This window comes from Macaca mulatta, chromosome 12, assembly GCF_049350105.2.
Source record: "Macaca mulatta isolate MMU2019108-1 chromosome 12, T2T-MMU8v2.0, whole genome shotgun sequence".
Classification (NCBI taxonomy): domain Eukaryota; kingdom Metazoa; phylum Chordata; class Mammalia; order Primates; family Cercopithecidae; genus Macaca; species Macaca mulatta.
In genome coordinates, this window is record NC_133417.1 from 142,588,805 (window position 1) to 142,612,540 (window position 23,736).

The 23,736-nt window shown below is 47.7% G+C and overlaps 1 protein-coding gene across 1 annotated transcript in view; it reads right to left on the reverse strand.

The window, feature by feature from the left end:
* Window positions 1–23,736, reverse strand: part of COL6A3 (collagen type VI alpha 3 chain) — a 92,239-nt gene that overhangs the window by 26,775 nt on the left and 41,728 nt on the right. Inside the window, exons 9-27 of the mRNA XM_077958001.1 lie at window positions 21,184–21,789; window positions 18,041–18,655; window positions 16,185–16,784; window positions 15,196–15,533; window positions 13,840–13,918; window positions 12,739–12,884; window positions 10,950–11,042; window positions 10,331–10,384; window positions 9,301–9,372; window positions 8,569–8,595; window positions 8,413–8,457; window positions 8,242–8,295; window positions 7,727–7,789; window positions 7,020–7,085; window positions 6,541–6,594; window positions 4,106–4,141; window positions 2,538–2,600; window positions 1,666–1,728; window positions 273–335 (exon numbers count right to left, since the gene is read on the reverse strand). Of these exons, the coding sequence (XP_077814127.1) occupies window positions 273–335; window positions 1,666–1,728; window positions 2,538–2,600; window positions 4,106–4,141; window positions 6,541–6,594; window positions 7,020–7,085; window positions 7,727–7,789; window positions 8,242–8,295; window positions 8,413–8,457; window positions 8,569–8,595; window positions 9,301–9,372; window positions 10,331–10,384; window positions 10,950–11,042; window positions 12,739–12,884; window positions 13,840–13,918; window positions 15,196–15,533; window positions 16,185–16,784; window positions 18,041–18,655; window positions 21,184–21,789 (3,137 nt within the window). The remainder of the gene's footprint in view (window positions 1–272; window positions 336–1,665; window positions 1,729–2,537; window positions 2,601–4,105; window positions 4,142–6,540; window positions 6,595–7,019; window positions 7,086–7,726; window positions 7,790–8,241; window positions 8,296–8,412; window positions 8,458–8,568; window positions 8,596–9,300; window positions 9,373–10,330; window positions 10,385–10,949; window positions 11,043–12,738; window positions 12,885–13,839; window positions 13,919–15,195; window positions 15,534–16,184; window positions 16,785–18,040; window positions 18,656–21,183; window positions 21,790–23,736) is intronic.

Here is a 23,736-nt window from a genome sequence, read left to right on the forward strand (position 1 = left end):
CAGAAAAGCCGGCCACCGATGGAGGGCTGTGGCCAGGTGCAAGCCAGCCCTCTGAGCAGGGATGGTTGGTGGCAGGGATGGTAGTGGGGATTATGGTGGGAATTGTTGGGGGACAATAATCCCACTGGCCAAGCCGCAATCAACAGGGGAGGCTGGGGTGGGAACCAGTAGTATTGAAGAGGAGGGACAGACAGACTGACAAAAGAGGGAGGGGGCATGTATGCCTGGCTGGTCCCTGTCCTCAGGAAAGCTCTGCCTTTCTCAACACAAACCTTTCTTCCCAGGGGACCGGTTCTGCCTCGTTCTCCAGGAGCACCTGCGGCACCTCCGCTTCCCTGGAGCAGGAGGGGAGGAATGTGTCAGTCAAGCGGTCAACCATCCAAGCAAAGTTGTCTCTGAAACCTGACTGTCCCCTGCATGGAGGTCAGAGCCCGCCAGGGGCATGGGACCTGTCCCGCCTGCAAATCCCAAGCACTCAGCTCTGAGCACAGGGGTACAGACTCAAAGATAAACATGCACAGAAATGGCGTGCACAAATTTAAAACATGAGTATTACCTCTCAGTGCCAGTTTTCACAAATTAACGCATGTCGCGGTTATTAATACACATATCCTAGGTTCCTGACTGGACAGCAAGCTCCCAGATTTTATGTGACTTTATCCTGCCTCCCTTTTCACACTCACAATGAGCACCTGGTGCACACAGGTTTGTTAAAGCCTGTTAGGTGAATGAATAAACTGATCGAAGAAATTGACTCTTAAAATGTGGTACAGTCTACCTAGCCCAGAAATAACTTAAAATAGGTGGTGAAAAAGTGCAAATCGATACGTGTTTCTGGAGCTATTGGACAACTATTTGAATAGCTTTGCATCTATACCATCTTAAATTGTTAATGAACTACAAGTTAAGTAAATGTTTTTTTAAAAAACCTCTAAAAATATGTATTTATCAGCTTTCAAGCTAGAGAAGGACTTTCTAAGCAAGTTCCTGCCCTCTTCCACCATAAAATATTTTTGTGCGTTTATGTAGCAACATATTGAGCTTGTTATCAGTTTATTAGTCATTTTTTGGTAACAAATGATAGGATACCTCCCTCAATATCATCTCAGACATGAGAGAAACTCGAATATGTAGTTCCATGACACCTGATCCTAGCCCAGCAATGACAATGTGTCTCTGCTCATCATTGCTGATAGCTACAATGCATGATAACATCCGCAGTCACAGTAAGTTTAAGGACCATCTTCTGTGCTGAACTCAAGGGTGAACTTGAGGCAATCACTATACAAAATACATAAGCACAAGGGGCTATCGCCAGGGACCAAAGGTGAAATACCTTGCATAATCTAACCATGTTGGGGGATTTAGATTTTCCATGATTCCATCTCAAGCACATCCCCTGATTTCCACCCAGAGGCCTACGCTTGGAGGGAGCAGAACTGAGACTTAGAGGCCCCTGGAGCACCAAATAAGGAAACTCTTACTTTCTTGGGGTGAAGTATCTAGTCACTGCAAGGCCTGAGGTTAAATCTGGGGTTTGTGTTGCCAAAGAGGAGAGCTAAAGGGAGGTCTGTCTACAAGAGCATCATCCGAGACACGCTCAGCCTGCCTGGCAACGTGCCCTCTGTTCAGCTAGAGAGGGGCCTGGTATTGGGACAGGCTTACCCGAGGTCCAGAAATGCCTTGTTCTCCTATCAGCCCTGGAGGACCAGCAGGACCAGCTGGACCCTGAGGAAGGAAAAGGCCAACGTGAGTGCTAATGAAGTGACTTTCCGTGAGAAGCCTCTGCATGGCATCTGCCCGTCCCACAGGACCCGGAGCCTCACTTCTGCCAGCCAAAAAAGGCCACCCAAACCCACAATTCTCCATCTCAGCTGCAGTAGCAGCTGCCTCAATCCAGAATGTGAATAGGCAAGTGAGCTTAAATGTATACAAGCAACAAGCATTCCAAAAAAAAAAAAAAAACGTACAGGAGAATCTTCACAGAAGCATCATTCACAATTGCCAGAAGGCGGAAACAACCTAAATGTCCATCAACCAATGAGTGGATAAACAAAGTGTGCTGCAGCCACACAACGAAGTATCCTCCCACCATGAAAAGAAATGAAGTGCTTCTACGTGCTGCCATGTGGATGAAGCTCAATGTGGAACATGAGCCTCCTTGTTCTTGATTGAGAACATGATGCTCCGTCAAGCCGCACACACAAAGCTGCCTAGTAAATGATTCCATTTATACAAAATGTCCAGAGCAGGCAAATCCATAAAGAGAGAGAGATTAGTGTTTGCCAGGGACTCGGGGTGGAGGGCAATGGGGGGCGACTGCTATTAGGTACAGGTCTCCTTCAAGGCTATGTTTTGAACCTAGACAGAGGCGTTGTTTGCACAGCATCGTGGAAGTACTAAATGCCACTGGATTGTTCACTTTAAAATGGTTAACTTTCCGTGATATAAATGCCACCTAATCATTTTTCCAAAGAACTTACCAGGGTATTTGTGAAAATATCAAAGGACATGCAGTCACACAAGGAAGCACTCACCTGTGCACCTCTGGTCCCCTGCTCTCCCTGAAAGCCCGGCTGGCCAGGACCACCCTTGTTGCCCTTTGAAATAAGAGAAGATGCAGGGAGGAGTCAGGAAGGTTCCTGTCAACGTCAGCTGTTTGCTCTACAGTCATTTCTGGGCCAGGGACTTGGAAAGCAACCAGGGAAAATTCAGTTCTTCCAGAGGTAACAGATGATCAAAGTGGTAACCCCAGGACGAGACGCTAAACACAGGAGTCAGCTGTCTCCCTGAGCTTCTACAGTTGTTCCTCACTCTTGCCTCACCTCTTCTAGGACAGCTTTGTGAAACAAGGATCGTTTAGACCCAAAGCAGGGGACCAAGACACCGGGAAGTTGCGTGTTGCCAATGGCCAGATAGGGTGGGCACGTTCTGGAAGAGGCGCCCGCCCGGGACACTACTGCCTCAATCATGTTTCCTGCACTTGGACCCCAAGTTCCCACTGGGCACCATTTTCTCTACACTCTGCAGAGGAGGCTAAGTTTAAGGAGGTGGCGGAAAGAGGCTCAGGAGCCATGACAGCCCAAGGAGAAAGAAAAACAAATCTCAGAATCCCAAAATCACTAAGCCAAAGGGAAAAGTCAAGCTGGGAACTGCATCAGACAGAGCTGCCTCCAATTCTATTCTTAAATAAGATAGCTACAAAGATTTCTTTCTTTCTTTTTTTTTTTTTTGGAGACGGAGTTTTGCTCTTGTTGCCCTGTCTGGAGTGCAATGGCGCGATCTTGGCTCATTTCGACATCCACCTCCCGGGTTCAAGCGATTCTCTTGCCTCAGGCTCCTGAGTAGCTGGGATTACAGGCGTGCACCACCACTCCTGGCTATTTTGTATTTTTAGTAGAGATGGGGTTTCTCCATGTTGGTCAGGCTAGTCTCGAACTCCCGACCTCAGGTGATCTGCCTGCCTCAGTCTCCCAAAGTGCTGGGATTATAGGTGTCAGCCACCGTGCCTGGTCAGACTTTTCTTTCTTTTTCTTTTTTTTAAGATGCATACCTCCCTCACATTCTGCCTGCAGGGAAATTCCTTGTGGACAAAGGACAGACAGAACTGAAAGTCATCCCTCTGCTGATGGGAGACAAAGACATATCCAATTGCTTCCTTAGCCCTATTTTTCACTAAGCCTAACTAAGGCATAGGTGACTGTTGTAAACTGTGTATTCAGCGAAAGGCTAATCAGAGACTCAAAAGAATGCAACCTTTTGTCTCTTATCTACCTATGACCTGGAAGCCCCCTCCCATGCCTCGAGTTGTCCCACCTTTCTGGACCGAACCAATGTACATCTCACACATACTGATTGATGTCTCATATCTCCCTAAAATGTATAAAACCAAGCTGTGCCCCAAACACTTTGGGCAGGTGTCATCAGGACCTCCTGAGCCTGTGTCACAGGCATGTCCTTAACTTTGGCAAAACAAACTTTCTAAATTGATTGGCATCTGTCTCCGAAGCTTTGGGTTTACAGGAGAGAGTATTTTTCACTCCTGGACTGGGCGGCATCTGGGCTGTTTGAAGAGAGTCTCCCGAGGGCACTCCATGAGGCTCACCTTAGCTCCAGGGGGTCCCCTTCGGCCAAAGCCACCCTGTGGAAGAAAAAGTCCCACAAACCGTGAGGGGGAGCATGGGATGCTGGGCATGGGGCCTAGAGCTCTTTCAGACTTCACCCTCTTACTCTGCGGTTACTCAGGGGAATCTTCCCAAGCACCCACACTGTGCCAAGAAGCAGAAATCACGCCTCATCAGCCCTGGGGAAACTCGCACACACAGACACCCTTCCTCCACCCTCATCCGGGTGAAGTTTTGCTTCCTTACTACTCCTGTTAATCACCCAATGGAAGTTTTGAGAATTACTGCAGACCTGCCAAGCGAAATAATGACTCCTTTTGGCTGCAAGATCCCAGCCAGTTTCAAATGAGGAATGTGAAAAGGGAATGTCAACCTGTCTATTTTTCTTCCATCTTCCCAACTGTAGTGAGAAGTCATGAAATACGTTAATTATAATGGAAGGGAGTCCTGAGTTCTCTAGGTGATCCTGGCCAAACACAACACACACTCGGTTAAGTAAAGTATCTGAAGTGCACACATGTGCACCTAAACGTCTCGTGTACTTAGGTAGGGCTCATGACTTGGCAGCATCTTCCTGGATGCTCCAGAGGTGACCTTTAGTTCAAACATGTGGGCTTACTTCACAAGTAATCCATTAATTTCCACCTCAAAATTGTTTCCTCGGCAGTGGAAAGGTTTGGGGTGGGACTCTATGAATGTCCTGGGCGGTCTTTGCAAAGTTAGGGTTGGTGTTGCAGAGGCTGTGACCCACTAGCTCTGTTGTGAGGCTCGGCCATCTGCTACATCAACCTAGGAACCTCACTCTCCGCTTCCAGTTGACCAGCCCAGTGATCTGCGGTGACCAGTTTGCCATTATTCACTGTAGTGTCACCTGCTTCAGTGGAAGATCTTGGCCACCTTCCATGGAGAATTTCAGAGAAGGGGACACTCTTCTCCTCTACAAAGCAACAATATGGACTGGCCCCTCCCAAAAGAGACATGCCAGAGTTCCATGAGAGTCCACCAGCACTCAATGATACATTGCTCAGGCCAGAGGCCGCCTGCGGAGACTCTAAAAACCGGATGTAGGCATGCGGAAGCCCAGCGGGAGGACACATTTCAGCTTGGCCTGGGCCTGGCACTGTGGTCCTAAGGGAAGGGGTAGCAGGCCGTTAGGCCACAAAAAGAAGAACTGAGTCCTCAAGAGCCCGTGACTGAACCCGAATTCAAATCCAGTTTCTACCTTGTGTGGAGAATTGAAATTAATTGTACGAACTACTCAATTTTAAGTCATTTCATGAAAACAAGGTTTGGCTCTGCTCACACGTTGAGTTGTAATAGCCCATTGTAACATTTGATGAGTATTTCTTCTTTTCCATTATATAGCTTCTTTTTCATTACGTAGCATTATTCAAAAATAATGCTCACTTCCAAGCAGTTGATCGAGGTCTTTGCAATTTATTAAAAATAAATAAATAAATAGTGCTCAAACTTTTTAAAATGATATTTTCAAAATTTCTACATTCTTCTGAATTTTCAAAGCAAAATGGTGCCCGTAGTCCTTCATTTGATTTTGGTGAGTCTCTCCTTTTGAAAGCCCCTCACCCCAGCGTACTCTACTGGTCCAAGTGCCAGCGCTGAACATGCCACTGCCCCTCAGGGCGTGGCTGAGGGCCCGGTTCCCAACACCCAGCCCCAGCTTGCAGCCTTCGTGCTCTGTTCACTTCTGAGCAGAGACCTCTCCTAGGCACCCACCAGCATCCTGAATTTCTTCTGAGGGTTTACAAACTTCTACACCACTGCCTCCCTGAGCAGGGGTCTTACCTCCCAGCTACAAGGAAGACCCTGGAAGCTTTTGGATGACTTCAGAAAGATCATTCACATCACTTTGACTTTAGCATTTCTTCAACAAGACTGAGGATTAGGCATACAAGGAACTATTCTGCTACAGATATTTCTGAAATGTCTTGAAATTGCAAGATGCAATACACCAGAAAAGAAATAAATCTAGTTTTGTTATTTCACTTACAGCATCCCCCCAAAAACCCACAGATAATTACAAAAATAACAGATCTACAACCCCCTCAGCCTTCTTGCCCCTTATTCCCTCCCTCCCCCAGTATTAGGATTTCTATTTGGGTTTCTTAAATATTTAGTTGGATCAAACCTGGCCCGATATTTCAAAGTAGCAAAGATATTATTTTTAAAAGCATCTTTCAGTACGTTTTTGGGGAAAGCAAGAATTGGGGAGAGAGAAGAGATGAGGCACCAAGGAAATTATAAGAATGAAAATAGATTGGAGTAACAACCGTTTCAGAAATCCTTTTACATTCACTCAGTAAAGAGCTGCGGAGTAACCATGCACCATGTAATGTCGGGCAGATCTTAGGGCACTGAGTATTGCTGCAGAGCTCCCCAAAGCTCTAATGGCACTCACATTCTTCCCAGTTTCTCCAGGTCCTCCAGGTACTCCGTCTCTCCCTGGGACACCCTGGTGGGGGGAAAATTAGCATGAGATTCTCAACTGCAGAGAAGAATGTCTAGCTCTGAAATGTTGCACAAGACATTGCAGGGAAAGGGGTCGATTCACAGAGGAAGAGCCCGTCTGCAGGACAGTTGCACACTTTGCCAGATGCATTGGACTTCAGTACACTCCCACCTCTACAAGCCTTTGGCTTAACAAGCACCTTCCGTAAATATCTAAGAGGCACAGATTCTGCTGAAAAGCCCCACTTAGCAAGGGTCACTCTGGTTCCCCACGGAGACTTCCTTCATGGGGACTCTGCTCCTAATCTTAGGCTACTCAGGAGTGTTAAAGGCCACGTCTTTGGCCTCTGTGGCTTCTGATGAGCCGAGGACAATGTCCTTTCTCTAGCCCTCAGTACAGGGAGAATCTAGGAATGTGCAGCACCCTACCATGGGGCCGAGGTCGCCGGTTTCTCCTTTGGGTCCTCTCTGCTGGCTGTCTTGTCCTGGGTTACCCTGAAAGCGATATGGGAAAGTGAAATGAGCCACATATGGAAGGAAAGAAGCTGCCACTGGACTCAACGGTCAGGGAAATATTAGCAAGGACCTGCATGCCAGGCTCCGAGGGACAAGCCCGTCGGCCACAGCCCATCCAGGTAACATCCATGTAGCTCTTACAGAATCTAATCACGGGATCAGCAAAGCACTCTTAGCCCCAAACAGGGGCAGTGGTTCTTCCCCAGGGAGGAGGACGCCCCAGGCTCACTCTTGCTCATCCTTAGCTACAGAGGCAGGATGGACTGGAGGAGGAGGCTAGCATGTACTGCTCATTTGCTTAACGGTTTTACAGAGCCACAAAATGAGAAAAGCTGCAAACTCTTCTCTTTTCCAAAAGCAAATTTAAAGTGCCCTGATACCACATTTTTGGAAATTTCTCAGATATTTGTATAACAGGACTTGCAAATGATTATCTGGTTAGCAACAGAACAAATACATCTCCCCAAACCCCAAAATTGCAAGAAAAAGACAAAGCACATATTTTATCAACATGTTTTAAAGCAATTTCAAAAGTAGAATTCTTCCTTTCATCTCACATTCCCAACAACCCTCTTCCCCAGGCTCAGGTCTGAAATCGTCAATAAAGAAATCTTCTTTACCGGGTCCCCTCGAATCCCCACGTCTCCTCTTTCTCCTTTCTCTCCTCGAGGTCCTTTATCACCCTAAACAAAAAGCACAAGTGAATGCTAAAAACTAGATGTTTCCATTTTTATCTCACCCTAAAAAATCACATTCTTCAAATAATAAATCTTAACTAGAACAATGTTTACAATTTATTCATTCACTATGAAGGCAAATTCACTTCCACATATTTTTTATTCGTTTAGTAAATCCATGAATATTTATTGAGGACCCACTTTGTGCCAGGCACTGGGGATTTATTTACAACAAAACAAACTCAGTCCCTGCCCTATGGGACGTGATCTCCAAATGAGAAAATGTACTGTAATGTGTCAGAGCTGAGAGGGGATGTCACGGGTGCACCCACAGGGGAAGTCAGGGAAGGCTGCCTGGAGGAAGCGGGATTGACATATATGAGGAAAGGAAATAACTATTCCCTAAATGAAATGTTGATATTCTTTCCATAATAGCAGCACTGTGGAAATACACCTACCCTTCTTCCAGGATTCCCTTTCTCTCCAGAAGAACCAGGCAATCCTTTGTCTCCCTGCCAAAGACAAGGATTAAAGGTCACACCTGCTGCAATTTCGATCATAGACTGAGTTGTTAGTTTCTGGAATCTTCAGAACCAAAAGCAGTTTGGACTTAGAGTAAAATCACTTACATCTTCACCGTCTAGACCATCCAGTCCAATTTCTCCTATTTCGCCCTACGAGGGAATAAGGCAGACAGGTAAGTAGAGAAAGCTATTCTGTCAAAGGAAGAAAAGAGAAATGCTGGGAGAGTTTTCCATTTATAAAACAAAACCAAGCTTGCGTACCTTCTCTCCTGGGAATCCCCGAGAGCCCTGGAAGGCAAGAGGACAGGGGAAGCATTAGCTCTTCCTACAGGGCTGGTCCCTTGGGCAGAAGAGGCCGAGGGCTGTTCCCCCGCTCCACCCCATTTGAACGCTGCAGTGTCTGAAAATTTAATATTAGAGTCCCACCCCTTTGGATTCCTCTCTTACCACCACGTGCGGTGTTTTAAAGCTAAAACTCGAACTGAACGCTTGGGTGGTCTTGGCTCCCTGGGTAGGGGGGCGGGGGGCGGGGGCCCAAAACCCAGGGCAAGCAGCTGACTTTGTAACTCTGCAGCCCTTCCCTTCAGCACCTGCCTTCAAACTTCAGCAAACAGAGAAGCAAGTTCACCAGCCTTCAACCCCCCTGCTGTCCTCTCAGTCCACTCCCTTCCCCGGCCGCTCCCACGGTCCAGGGCTGGGCCCGTGGGCACCACCTCCCCTCCACCCTGACCCATGTTCTTTCCTGGTGAGCATTTCCTGGCTCCTTCATGTTTCCATAGGAAACTATTTCCCCACTCTCAGGTTCCCCACCAGCTGCAGCCCCTACTCCTGAACCCACCCCGCTCAGAACTGCCTTCCCATGAGAGGTCATGGGCTGCTGAATGCTGAGGTCAAGAAACCTGGACCGGTGGCCTCCCCTCCTGGCAGCATCCAGAGAAACTGCGAGTCACCTGACCCCTCCCCACACTAACACGCCCATCACCCACACCTCACCTTTATTCCTCTCTGGCCCGGGCAGCCCTGGAAACCTTGAGTGCCGTTCACACCAGGCGGACCCCGCTCACCCTATTGTGAGAGACAAAGGCGTTTTGCAAGCTGGAGCCCTTCATCACCCTGTCTCCGCTGGGCTGGCAGCAGCGTGAAGGTACTGTGAACAGCATGCAGCAGAAAGCAGATTGCGCCATGGGGAACGTCGATTGAGGCTACATGAGCCAGGGAGCCTCTTGGGTTCCTGCATGAGGCCTGGCCTGGAACCTGCAGTTCGCTGAAGGAAATGAGATCTGGGAGGGAGGCAGTGCAGACAGCACTGCTCTGCGGGCTAAGAGTGGGCGGCCCCCAGCACCGTGTCTCTGTGGGTGCTGAATCCTGGGAAGACCTACTGGCCCGACAGCTCCTCCAAGTGATGCTTGATTCCCAGTTCTCTAGCCAAGCCCTGCCGGCTGGGCCCTGGTGACCGCACTGTTGCTCGTGAGCCCCTCTGTCCCCTATCCCAGGGCTGGACCTTGATCTAGTGTCCCAAAGCTCGCCAGACAGGCGTCTATCCTGGGCATTGCTCCCATGGACCCTGCTACTGGGGTCTGTCCATCCTCAAGACCCTCGGACACTGATGATCTGATCCAGCACATTCCCTCTGGGGACTGCCCTTAACAGGGTAACCCCTACAGCCCTGGTGAGGTTTCCTACTATGCCCTCACCCCTCAGCTCACTCCCATCTCTACTTGCATGTCTTAATCTAGTAGATACTGGGTGTGCAAATTCGGTGTCCCTCTGGCTCAGAAACCAATCAATTCCTCCCTCTGAAATAGAGTAAGAACAAATCCCACCCTTCATGCCCACATTTGTCATACTTCAATTACCGTACTTAGACATCTGGGCAAAGTTGTTAAGAAAATTAGAAATTAATTTTTCTCCCAAAGGGAAAGCCATCAGCAACTGAACAAACGATGAAATCCACAATGCAATCCCAATGGGTAAGGATCAAGGAGGGCGTGAAATTTTAGGAACTAAAACAACTTTTACTTACGGGTCCACCCTCATCACCAGGATAGCCTCGGTAGCCGTCTTCTCCAGGAATACCCTGAAACATAGTAAATCAGGTCCTTTGTTAAACCCCGTGGTCTTCTTTGTTCTAGAGTAAGGATCCCTGGGTCCCCCCTTCATTTGGCAGAGCAGCACTAAAACTCAGCATGGCTTTCCCTGTTACTGCTTTTCCCCTCACTATGCCATGTCATGATTCTGTCTGTCAGGATCTCGAAGGCTCCTGCTCTGCCAAGAAAGCCTGTTAGTTCCTACTGACTCAGAGCAAATGCTACGAGTGCCGGCTGCCATTGGCAGCCAGGCTGCTGTCAGGGATGCCAGCTCACTTTAACGTTATTTTATGAAATGAAGGACCAAGATGTTAAAGCACAGTTCCCCCTATCCCGTGCAAAAGGAGGGTTCCGCCTGAACCAAATTCACTGGGAGAGGCCCCAGCAGAGCAGCACATGGGTCTGCCCCTCAGAGCTCCTCCTTCTAACATAAGATATGGTCTCTCGTCTCCTCCTTCATCTCCACACTCTCCTGTTAGAGAAATTACCCCACCAAAGTAATGTTAGACTTCTGATAGTTCATCTCAGGGGTGGGCAAGGGTAAAGCCACCATACCTTTGGCCCAATGCTGCCGATGGGCCCACGGTCTCCCCTCTGCCCAGAGCACTTGCAGGGAACCCCACAGCAAGCTTTCTCGGCAATGTTGTCCTACCAAAAGGAAGAGAAACCAAATGTTCAGATCTCAAGAAACGCCCAGCAGAAAATCACAAATATGCTTTAAGGGTCAAAATCGGATGCGTGGGGGTTTCACAGTGAGAGATGAAGTCCCTCCAGGTGACATTTGCTGGACGGCTGATCAGCAAAGTCAGGAGGGCCCAGCTCCTGGCAGTCAGGGTGCGGGTGGGAAGTCACCAATGGGAAAGGAAAGAACAACCAAAGTAAGATAGATCTTATGCACAATGTCACCTCAGGCTGGACCTTATTTCTAGAAGTTTCCATCGTCACATCTTAACTATAACTTACATATGTTCCAGTTCCAAAGTGCAAAGCCAAGCAAATGGCAGATGGCCAAGACCGAAGGTGGTTCCAGAACAGAAATCCATGACCACCCTTCCTTGGAACCAGGGTGAGAGTCACGGGATATGGTACCAGCCCAGAAAGAGGCTTCCAGAGCAGCCCTGGTGGGAGCAGGCACAAGTGGTCCTGGCCTCAGAGCCACAAGCTTCTCAACTCCGGGTCACACAGACACCCTCTACATTCTCATCCCATCCGGCCCCTGACCTAATGTGAGAAAGAGCGTGCCCAAATACATTTCCATCTGCTAACTAATGGTGGGCACATGCACTTTCTTCCAATGAGGTTCCAAGAGCTTTCCCTTTCTCCCATGTCCCAGATTTGTGAGCTAACTCAACCTACTTCCACCAGTAAAAAAAATCCTGATTCTAGCCCTGCAAAGAAGTAGGGAAGAAAGGAAGGAGCAGGGTCCATTCATCCCATTCTCATAGCCACAGTCCATTGTTGCTACCACCAAAGAACCTCTGAGTTAGGCCGGGTGTGGTGGCTCACGCCTGTAATCCCAGCACTTTGGGAGGCTGAGGCGGGTGGATCACGAGGTCAGGAGATCGAGACCATCCTGGCTAACACGGTGAAACCCCATCTCTACTAAAAATAAAAAAATTAGCCGGGCATGGTGGTGGGCACCTATAGTCCCAGCTACTCAGGAGGCTGAGGCAGAAGAATGTCGTGAACCCAGGAGGCGGAGCTTGCAGTGAGCCGAGATCGCGCCACTGCACTCCAGCCTGGGCAACAGAGTGAGACTCCATCTCAAAAAAAAAAAAAAAAAAAAACCTCTGAGTTCGCAGCTCAGCCCCACATCTCCCCAGTCTAAACCCAGGAGGTCATACCTCCAGCTGAGAGAGGCTGGCCCTGGGCAGAATTAGAAGCCTCGGAGGTAGCTTCGTTGACACAGAGGGAAACTAGAGAGAACAATTAAAGCACTTCACCCAGAAACAGTCTTTTCCTGCATGTTCTTGTTTTTATCATGCAAGATTTCAGATGTCCTTGGCACAGTTTCCTGTTTGAGGATGGCCATCTCAATGGTTTGCATCCCAGCAATGGTGTTAAAAGAGGCCATTGCTAAGGGAGCAGAGAAAATGCTAAGGCCACAACCTCAGTGCGCCTAGGACCCCCTTCCAGATCACTGGATTTCCAGCGATTTGCTATCTCCATTTCCAGATTCACAAATGTTATGGCAACAAGGCAGTTCCCAAGTGAATTAAATAAATTTAGTTATCCTCCAGGCACCCCTCCCCCATTCGCCTGATAATAATTAACTTCATTCTCTTGAAATGCCAAAAGGTGTGGTATCTAAACTGGTTTGTGTATAAAGACATAAAAAACTCACAAGTTGCTCCGCTAGTTCATAATCCAAGTCCAGCAAGTTAAGCCTCAGGGGCCTGTCATACATGAACCCTCGCCCAAACTCCAGATGCATTAGCCGCTCCAAGTTGGCCACTCGTTCAAGGCCCACCAGGATCAAAGCGCGGACACCTGCAAAGAAAGACACATTTAATACGGCTCACCTAGGCTGGTGGGAACTGCAATGTCCTTTTTCCTGACTACATTTTTAAAGAAAACTTCAGTGTAAAATTTAGCTTCTAACTTGAATATATTTAATCAAGTTAATTGGCTACTCTGAATAGTTGAAATACTGAAACTTTGGACTCTGCTGAATAATTGTTTCCAGTATGTCAAGAACTAAACCTATTACCAAAACTATAGGAAGTGGCATCCATGAAGTATATTCATGCATGAGTTCTCAAACTCAGGCCCTCTGTAACACGAGTATGCTGTGGGAAGAACTGAAATACTAACACCTCCAAAATCAGATAATAGCAGCCTCATCTCCATTGCTTGGGAAAAGTAAGCTAATAAATAGAACGTTCTTAGGATAAACTGCGCCTCTGTAATGGCATCCACTTTCTGATAGTCAGTGCTGCCAAATACCAAAGCAAGCAAACAGTCAAGTATCACATCTGATAACAGGAGTGGCTGCTTTCTGGTCACCTTATGTTTGGTACATCATTGCTTACATTATTTTCTTTGTATTATTTAGGTGTATTGTTATTAAATGTTGAACTGTGATAACTGCAAACCAAAAATAGAGCAATGTATTTTTGTTAGTAATTAATTCCTAGTTTATATGATGAAGATAAATGAATCAATATTTCAAGATCGTTTGCAAACACATCATGCTTTCTGAACATTCTACCACCTGAACAGCCACAACACAGCAGTAAAGCTGTCTAAGTACAGAAGGAATTTTTGTTAGCTCCATCCCACAGCTCCAAGCGGGTGATGAAGGGCCATGATGCTGGGAAGAAGAGTTTCCCAAGACGTGCTGCTCCCTCGGGGCACTGCCTTAGCAGAGAGGTTCTCTCCATCAGAGCAGCACACCTTGCCTCACAGGGGTTAACTTCTCATGTTTAAAAGCCTTGGCACCTACCTTCTTGGCGGAGGTCCTCAGATGCTCTGTGTAAATCAGCCAGATCTCCATCTGCTCCATCAGTAAAATGAATGACCACCTGAAGATAAGAGAGCTGTCAAACCCCATGCAAACGAAAAAGGACTGCTGATAGAAAACTGCTGACTATTGCAGACTGCTGATAGAAAACCGAGAGATCAGCTGTCTCAAACCCTTCGTTTTACACTTAAGGAAACTGAGGGCCCAAGTTGAGGAATGATTACCCATGTTCACAGGCCTTTGATATTACACTTAAAATGGAGAAGTATATTTGAGTGCTTAATTTATTTTTTTAAAAGACAAGCAGCAATGACAATAAAAGCAATTTATCTCATTCTCATATTTCTAAGATGTATTTTCTGCAAATAATGTGTGTGTGTGCATGCATGTGTGTGTGCATGTGTGTGGGTGCATATGTGGGCCTGTGTGTGGGTGCATTGTGTGTGCATGTGTGTGCATGCATGTTTGTGTGCATGTGTGGGTGTGTGGGTGCATGTGTGTGCATGCATGTGTGTGTGCATGTGTGTGCATGCATGTGTGCATGCATGTGTAGGAGTGCATGTGTGGGGGTGCATGCATGTGTGTTTGTGCATGTGTCATGGGCTAAATTGTGTCTCCTCAAAAATTGTAAGTCCTAACCCCCAGTACCATAAGAATGGTACTGTATTTGGAGATAGGGTCTTTAAAGAGGTAATTAAGGTTAATGAGGTCATTAGAGTGGACCCTAATCTAGTATGACTGATGTCATTTTAGAAGAGAAGATTAGGACACAGACATGCACAGAGAGAAGGCCATGTGGAGACACAGGGAGAAGACCCCTGCCTACAAGCCAAGCAGAGAGGACTCAGGAGAAACAGCCCTGCAAACATCTCGAGGATGTCAAGCCTCCAAGACTGTGGGAAAATAAATGTCTGTTGCAAAAGCAAGCCAGGCTGTAGTACTTCATGATGATCCCTAGCAAACTCACATAGTGTGTGTGTCTACACAATATATATGCATATATGTACACACATGCATGCATGCACACATACACACAGAGAAATGGAAGTGGAGAACATACCTCACTGGACTATACCTAAACATAAATCAATCACAAATTCAACTCATTCAAGTTAAACTACTGATTTCCAGGATCTTTTTAGAGCTTGAGTAAGACTACCAAAATGAGGAGGATAGTACATGACATTAGATCAGTTAATAAGTAAGGAATTTTCCATATAGGCACTAACAATCCAGTTAAACATGAAGAGGATTTAACTTGGGGGAAGGGGCTTCCTCCTTTCCAGTAAAAATCTGGAAATTGCCCAGGGAGCACCCAAACCAAGGGGCCCCACGGACCTTCACACTGTCCGGCGAGGACTGTCTGAACTTGTTCTGATAGACTTTCAGCGTGTCCGCCGTGAGGACATAGGGGTGCTGGCTGCGCATGTTCCGGAACTTCTCGAGCATCTCTGGCTGGTACTCATCAAAGTCAAAGGCCTCCACCGGGCCCGAGGGCGTGTTGGCCACCACTGACACACGCACGGTGGGCGAGCGGCCGCCGCTGCAGCTGACCCTGTGCATCTGGCTGATTCTGTTCAAGATGGCGTCCACCTTGGACTCTAAGCCTTTCTGGGCCACAAATACATTCTGGTCTCTAGAACCATCAAACCCCAGAATCACATCCAGATTACAAGCTGGAAAGGAGAAATGCAGGTGATGAGTTCTCAGCTGGGGCTAAGGAGATGAACTCTACTTATACCAGCAACAGGGACAACCCAGGCAGAGGACCAGGGCATCGCACTCAAGTGCAAAATGAGATCCTGTGTGTGTGAGCTTTGAGAAGCAATTCAATCCATTCCTCTCACAGACAGAAATGAGGGTGGCTGTTAGGTGCCAAATGATAAGCTATTTTTTAAAGTTGACTTTTTCGGTATTGTTAATTAACTTTGGAGTAACAATACACCATCAGTGTTTAGATGAATCCCAAGGTTGTGCTTTAAATTAAAAGCACTTGAAAATCAAATACTCTGATCTCAAATACTTGATCTAATAAATCTATAAATAGAAACAGGAATCAATAAATCTGAATTGTTTGAGGGACTAAAAAATAGGGGAGAAAAGTAAATCTTACAAAAGCAAAATACAATAGACTTCTATTCTTATCTTGGAAGAACACCCTAGGTAGTGGTGAGGTGGGTGTCAGGACCAGTCCCACTAGGTATAAGTAAATGTATGAGGCAAACAAATGACTAAGGACTCCAGAAGTCAGCGCCAGGGAGCAGACAGCTAAAGAGGCACAAACATCAATAGGAAAGGATAGAAAATATGCATATAATGGGAGTTACCTTTGGCAACGTCAGTCACACCAGGGCACAGGGTTTCGTGCATCGCATCATGCAAAGTTTCTAAAACTTGCTCGCTCAGTTCGGACAGCTCCTGGACGTTGCCCACACGGAATGCCGTGGCGCTGTTGGATGCTATCTTTCCGACCTCCTCCGAGTCGATATTCCTCACTCCAACTGCAAATACTTTGACCCCCCTCTGGGTGAGGGCCAGGCTCACGTCCTGTGCATCTTCCACCGACTTTCCTCCCGTGATCACAAAGGCAATCTGAGGGACCCGCTGGTCCAGGCGGCTGCCTGCCTCAGGCACGAAGTGGTTCACCCGCAGGTGCTCAAGGCCCACTTTGGTGTTGGCATGTCTTCCCCCTTTGTAGACCACTTTGTTGATGGCGTCGATAATCTGCCTCTTGGTGGAGAAGTCCTTCAGGAAGAATTCGTCAGTGGGGTCAGAGTTGTACTGGACCAGCCCCACTTGGATGGAGTCACCATCTTCATAAACTGTGTCCACGATTTCAGACACAAAACGAAGCACTTCCTGGAAACTGTCCCTTCTGAAGTTGATGGAACCATCCAACAGGAACACAATGTCTGCTTTCTTCTTCTCTAGAAGTGATTAAAGTGAAAATAAGAAGAGATTGGGTCTCCAGATCCAAAGGTAAAATTAAATAACTGAAATAAAACATTCCTAATAATTTATTCACAGTGAAACCTTAACTCAAATCCATGCCTCTCTAGTCTGTAGTTCCTGAATTTGCAGCTCCCAAACATGCTAAATATAAGAAGATGAATGATAAATCCTCTTAAAAAGGAAAGGAGGAAAATTATTTGATGTCACACTCTGTGAAAACTCAGTGACAGAGAACTTCAGTTATCCCGTACAAAATGTCATTGTGACAAGAATTCAATAGGGACCTGGCTTTGACATCTGTGATCTCAGGTGTTTTAGGAAATGCCACTAGAAGCTTCCTTTGTGGTCAAGAATTTTAAATGGTGCCTGGAAGTGAAGAGAGGTGTATTAGGGGCAAGGCAAGGAAGGACCAGGAGAAATAGATTGGAAAATAGGAAGAGATCCCATTAAACCTTGGAGGATGGTCTAAGAGTTTTTTGGGAGCTGGCTGAATATCAGCGATGTCGAGGGTAATCTCTTCATTATAATCAAGCAATTAAGACTGGAGTAGAGAGGAGGAAGTATGAGAGACAGTATGAGGGATGTGAGATGTGCCATGGGCAGTCTGATGGGGAGCAGTGAGCCAGGGAAACAGGCATATGGCTCCCCCTTGAAGAACCAACCCTAATGGTTTGCTTCAGATGTCTACACGGCAATTGCCTGGAGAAGGGGCAAAGAAAAATATGGGCTGGTGGAGAGATCCACTTTGCTCTTGCAGCCCCAAAGGTGAGAACCAGGAGCACAGGGTAGAAGCTGAGGTGGACGGCTGCAAGTCTTCCAGGGAGGTACTCCCTGATGGTCCCACCAGGACAAGGAATGAGGGAACCCAGACTATGGTGGGCATCTGGCCACTGGGCATGGGCCAACTTCAAAGTCATGTTCAATGGGGCATGGACTGGCTGATTTCAAAGATGCCATCCTATGCTGAGACCCAATGAGTTTATAATTAACTCAGTGCAACACTACAGAACCTTTCAATGGGGCTATGATTAGTCTCAGGAGTGATGGAAGATCAATAATATGCCTCCTTCTGCAATTTCAATGGAACTACTTTTCCAGTATTTAATTTCTAATATTATCTGCAGAAACAACCCAGAGAGAAGAAAATTATTTAAAAATGACTACTGAAATTTTTTAATTTAAAAAAAATGTTGATGTCACATTCTGCAGTCATGGGTCACACAGCATGTACCTGGCCGCGAAGGAGAAGGGGTGGCAACCCCGGGAGGTGCAGGAGTGGCCGCAGAGGGTCCAAATGAGGTCATGATTCTTTCTTCTATGTTGGGAAGCTCTCTGAACTCTCGCACTGTGAAGACCAGTCTGGGGTCATTGGTGATGGTCTGCAGCTCTGCTCTGTCGATGTTCCGGTCTCCTACTCCTAAACTCACAATCCCCGAGGAACGGATCACCTGGGCAAACCTGGACACGTCATCCTGGGATTTTCCACCCAGGACCAGGACCAGGTGTTGGGGCACCCCGTCTTCTATGCGACTCCCCGCAGACTTAACAAAGAGGTTTCTTGCCACAAATTCGAGAGCCCTGCCAGTGTTCAGTGGGGACCCCCCTCTGAGCCTCAGGCGCCGTATGGCGTCCAGCACCGGGGCCTGGGATCTGTAGGTCTTCAGGTAGAATTCTGGGAAGACATCATTGCTGAACTGCACAACCCCAACTCTCACTTTACTGGGGCCAATGTTGAGTCTTCGAACAATCCTGCTAACAAAGTCTCGAATATGTGCAAAGCCATCTGGCCTAACGCCCTCAGAGCTGTCGATCAGAAAGACGATGTCTGCAGCATCACTCTCAACTGCTACAGATCAAAGAAGAAAAAGGGAAACGTTCAGTGTGTAAGTAACCCTCGCCTGTGTTTGGTGTGCACCTTGCACCATAATCTTAATCAACCTTAAAATTATATCCCAAGATGCATGTATTGTTTGTATCTTGGGCTTTTCGAAATTAGCTATTAAAAATTGGACCTTTTACACCAAAGCAATTTCTGCTTCTTGAAATATTTGAAGTTATCCAAAATGTGTCTTTCTGAATTTACTCTATTTAAATTTTGGCATTGTGGTCTGGGTTACTACTGATTTCTAAAATGTAAGCAGCTTTTAGAAATCAATCCTGGGCTACCATAATCTACAGAATCATGAACTGTTGCTACCAGAAGAGACCAAGGACACTGGGGTCTACATCTTTGTTGCACAAGAAGAGAAACAGCTGAAGCCATAGGTCCTTGCCTTGTCCAAAGCTATCACTTAGCAAGCGAGATCCCTGAGGAGCCCAACACCAGCCCAGCGTGCTGCCCAGGCTCAGCCCATGGGAGCAGGGCACATATAACACAGTGCCATATCCAAGGGGTCACATTTATGCTCCCCAGGCATTTGCGTCCTCGTATTTCCTTTTTGCTCACACATCTTTAGCATTTATACAAAGTTTTTATTTTTCGCTATTATTCCTTCTATTTCCTTTTCTTTCCTTTTTTTTTTTTTTTTTTTTCTGAGACAAGGCCTCTTTCTATCTCCCAGGCTGGAGTGCAGTTGCACAATCACAGCTCACTGCAGCCTTGACCTCCCAGACTCAGGTGACCCTCCCTCCTTATCCTCCAAGTAGCTGGAACTACAGACATGCACCATCATGCCCATGCCTTTATTTTTAAATTTTCATTTAAAAAATTTTTTTTGTTATTTTTTGAGATGGGGGTCTCACTATGTTTCCCAGGCTGGTCTTGAACTCCTGGACCCAAGTGATCCTCCTGCCTCAGCCTCCCAAAGTGCTGGAATTATAGGCATGAGCCACAGTGCCCAGCTTCCCCCACCCACCCTAATTTTCTTTACATTAGTGCATTTTTTTAATATTATTTTTTTGAGACAGAGTCTCACTCTGTCGCCCAGGCTGGAGTACAGTGGTGTGATCTCGGCTCACTGCAACCTCCACCTCCCAAGTCCAAGGGATTCTTCTGCCTCAGCCTCCCAAGTAGCTGGGACTAGAGGTGTGTGCCACCATGCCCAGCTAATTTTTGTATTTTGCGTCGAGATGGGGTTTCACCATACTGGCCAGGCTGGTCTCGAACTCCTGGCCTCGTGAACAGCCTGCCTCAGCCTCCCAAAGTGCTGGGATTACAGGCATGAGCCACCACACCCAGCCTAGTGCCTTTTCAACAATAAAATTAATCAAAAGATCCTGAGAAAGATGAGCCACATTTTCCTGTTAGTCAGAATTTTAGGTACTCCTCAGATGCCATTTTATTAAACTTGTATGTTGCCACTCCACACATTCCAACCTGCCCTTTGCCTCATACACAATTGGTCTATTTACAGTATAAATGCAGCACAGTGGAAGCTGAGCAGCTCCTGTGATGGAGCTGTTTATTCTAAGAAAGAGAGAATCAGCCCCGCATTGGGGAGCTGGTCCAGCACACACGGCCTTGGGGTTCTTCTGTAGAGCACACATGATCTCACAGAACCCCCACAACAGACAAGTCCACTGTGTGATCATGACAGGGCAAGATGAAAATGAGAACACATTGTAACCCTATCTGAACACAGACAAAAAGAAAAACATGGTGCAAACCACAAAAAGGACAAAAACACCCCCTATCCTGGTTAATAAGAGTGACTGCTCTTCTCAGTCTATACCAGGGCCATCCTGCTTCTAGATAAGACTTAAGATACAGCTACATAATCACCTCCGCATCTTGACAACATCCAATCCAGGCCAAAGTTCCATTTCTTTAAGCCTTCCACAAAATGACCTGCCACCAGCTCAAGTCCCCCCAGTCCTTCCCGCCACCCTCCTATGGAGATGTCCCATGCTTCGCCACAGTATGCATTCTCCCTGGATTCTGTGAGCAATAGACCCAACCTGCTCAATCACAGGTGTGTCCTGGTGGGGGCTGGCTGGTGGGCATGAAGAACATAACGGTGCTGGGCACAGTGGCTCACGCCTGTAATCCCAACACTTTGGGAGGCCACAGCAGGTGGATCACTTGAGCTCAGGGACTTGAGACCAGACTGGCCAACATGGCAAAACCCCATCTCTACAAAAAATACAAAACTTAGCTGGGCGTGGTGGTATGCACCTGTAGTCCTAGCTACTCAGGAGGCTGAAGTGGGAGGTTGACTTGAGCCCAGAAGGCAGAGGTTGCAATGAGTTATGATCATGCCACTGCACTCCAGCCTGGGCAACAGAGCCAGACCCTGTCACAAAGTAAAAAACCATAAAGGTAAGGGCACACAACCTTTATTTTAATTTAATTTATTCTGAGTACTATGGCCTCTGAGCCTGTTATTTTTCATATGGAAAATACTCCAAGGAGAACTTCCGACACCCGCATCTCACCTGGAGGTGGATAGCGAGTGCTGGCTAGGAGCTGCTGGATCTGCTCTGAGGTCAGGGTCGTGATGGGCGTCAGCAGTTTCTGCTCCAAGCTGGGCAGCTCCCTGAAGGTGTTCACCGAGAACACATATTCGGGGCTCAGTGAGATCTTCACCAGCTCCTCCTGGTCTGCGTTTCTGGCGATCGTCAAAGGGGCCACGCCAAACTGCTTGAGTTCCACCGCCGGGTCATCCACCTCATCGTCGGACTTTCCGGACGAGATGAGGACCAGGAACTGTGGGACGCCCTCTTCGATGCGGCTCCCCAGGGGCCTCTTGAAAATGTTCCTGGACACATACTCCAGGGCACTGCCCACGTTGATCTGCCGCCCTCCCTTGGGCCTCAACCGCTGCACCGCGTTCTGCACTTCGTCCTTGCTGGAATGGGCGTTCAGCAGGAACTCCACCTTGGGGTCATCACTGAACTGGATGACGGCCACCCGGGTGGTGTCAAAGCCCACATCCAGGTAGTCAACCAGCCTCTCTATGAGGGTGCGGACGTGCTGGAACTCAGGCCCGGCACTTTGGGAACCATCAATGAGAAAGACCACGTCCCTCTTGCCGCCAACACCTGCAAAACAAATGTGAGCATGGCTTCACCTTCATTGTCACCAAATTCTTAGCGTTCATGAACCACTGCCCAGTTTGTCATGGAGTCACAGGCAGGGCATCCGAACACCAATCACCACTGTTAAAAGTCCAAGAAGTGGGAGTCCTGGGTGTTTCAGTGTTTCCATGTCAGAGAGAAGGGGAGCAAAGGATGAAAAACCCGAGGGAGGCAGAAACCGGAAGAGCTGCCTCAGGACTAGTGAGGATGGTGCTTTGGAAGGAGGGGACCTGCACTGCAGCAGGTGCTGCTCGGGGACCTGAGGGTCGGCCACTGGGCTTCACTGGAGGCAGAGGCCTTATCAGATGGAGTGACCTCAACTGGAGCACTTGGGGGAGGAGCAAGGATGAATGACAAAGGAGGGTGGGCTCAGAGAGGCTGAAAGGAAAGGAACTTTAGAGTATAGATAAGTCTTTAGAAAGAGACAGGTGCTGCTGACAGGGGAAGTAGAGCATCAGAGAGGGTGTTTATGAGAAAAGAAGCAATGCATTTTATCACGGATGGAACCATCCAGTACAGTGGAGAAAGGGTGGCACAAGAGCAAGAAAGGGAACTGCAGATGGTGCCACTGAGCAGGTGAGAGGAAAGGGAGCAGAGGAAGCGGAGACAGGCCACCCACGGAACCGTGGGACGACGTGGCCGGGGACAGCTCTCTTCAGGTTTACTTGCATTTTCTTGGAGAAATGGGGCTCAAGATTACCAGCTGAGGGTCAGCTGGGTCAGGAGAGGTGTGAGAAAAGCCTCCAAATGGGAGAAGAGGGAAAGAGGGAGGCCGTTCTGGAGCGCAGGAGAGTGAGTGGGCGAAGAGCCACAGGGTTGTGGAAATGTACGTTCCTGACGACAGAAGCTGCACCCGCACTGTGACAATATTCCCAAAGTCCATTCTCGGCAACCTGGGGCCAAGACACAGCATAACAGAGGCCTCCTGCAGGCAGATACGTTTTGGAAATGTTGCATTTCCTGTCTTGTGTTGGAGACACACAAAGCACGTTAATTAGGGAGAAAGAACATCTCTTTCACTTTGTTTATCCCCCTGTTGCCCAAATTTATCCTACCACAAATGCTTAGGAACATCCCACAGAAACCTGGTGGGCCACACTGCTCTCTGCCCCGGACACCAGTGAGGAGAAACCAAGTCCCTCTCAGTTGCACCAAATAGTCCTCCTTACCACCCTCATCACCCACTGGATCCTGCGGTGATTTCCTTTCACTTGCTTTTACTCCTTCCTCCGCTCCTCCCACCTTTCCTTCTTTTCTCTCCTCTTGGAAGGGCAGGCGAGTGAGTGGGTACAAGGGAGCAAGGCCACATCTGCCTCCTTCGCCACTGTGAGCCCCCCCCACCTGAGTATCCTGGGAGAGTGGCCCTTGGAGGGCATTCATCGAGAGGTGGATATATCTTCCCTCCTTCCTTCTCAGCACCAGGGCTCCCACCATTTTTTAGTTTATTGTACCAGGCCTACAAAGAGGGAACAGGAAGAAGGAAATAGAACTATGGTCATAAGAGCCGGGTGGTCTTCCTGCCAGTTAAGACACTTACTTCTCAGCACCAAGCAAAGTCAAAATCGTCTTCACACCTTAGCTCCGGAGATACCAATATTTCAGAGTCTATGTCCCAGCTTGCAGAGTGTCTCTAGTCAGACTCCCTCCTGCCTCACAGAAGGCTGCTGCCAAACCTACCAGGGGAACTCAGGACTGATATGGAACAGGCATTATCAGTTAGACGGCCCCTCCCTTCGGATATCCAGACAGAAGCCTTCATGCAAAGTTAGGGAGTCTGAACTCCAAGCTGCATATATGTCCCTTTTGGAGAATTTAATTTGCCCTAAAACATGAATCTTAGCATCTCCCACCTTGAACCTCTGCCATTTCTGCCCATCGAGGCCAAAAAGGGCATGCGGGTTCCTAAATTTT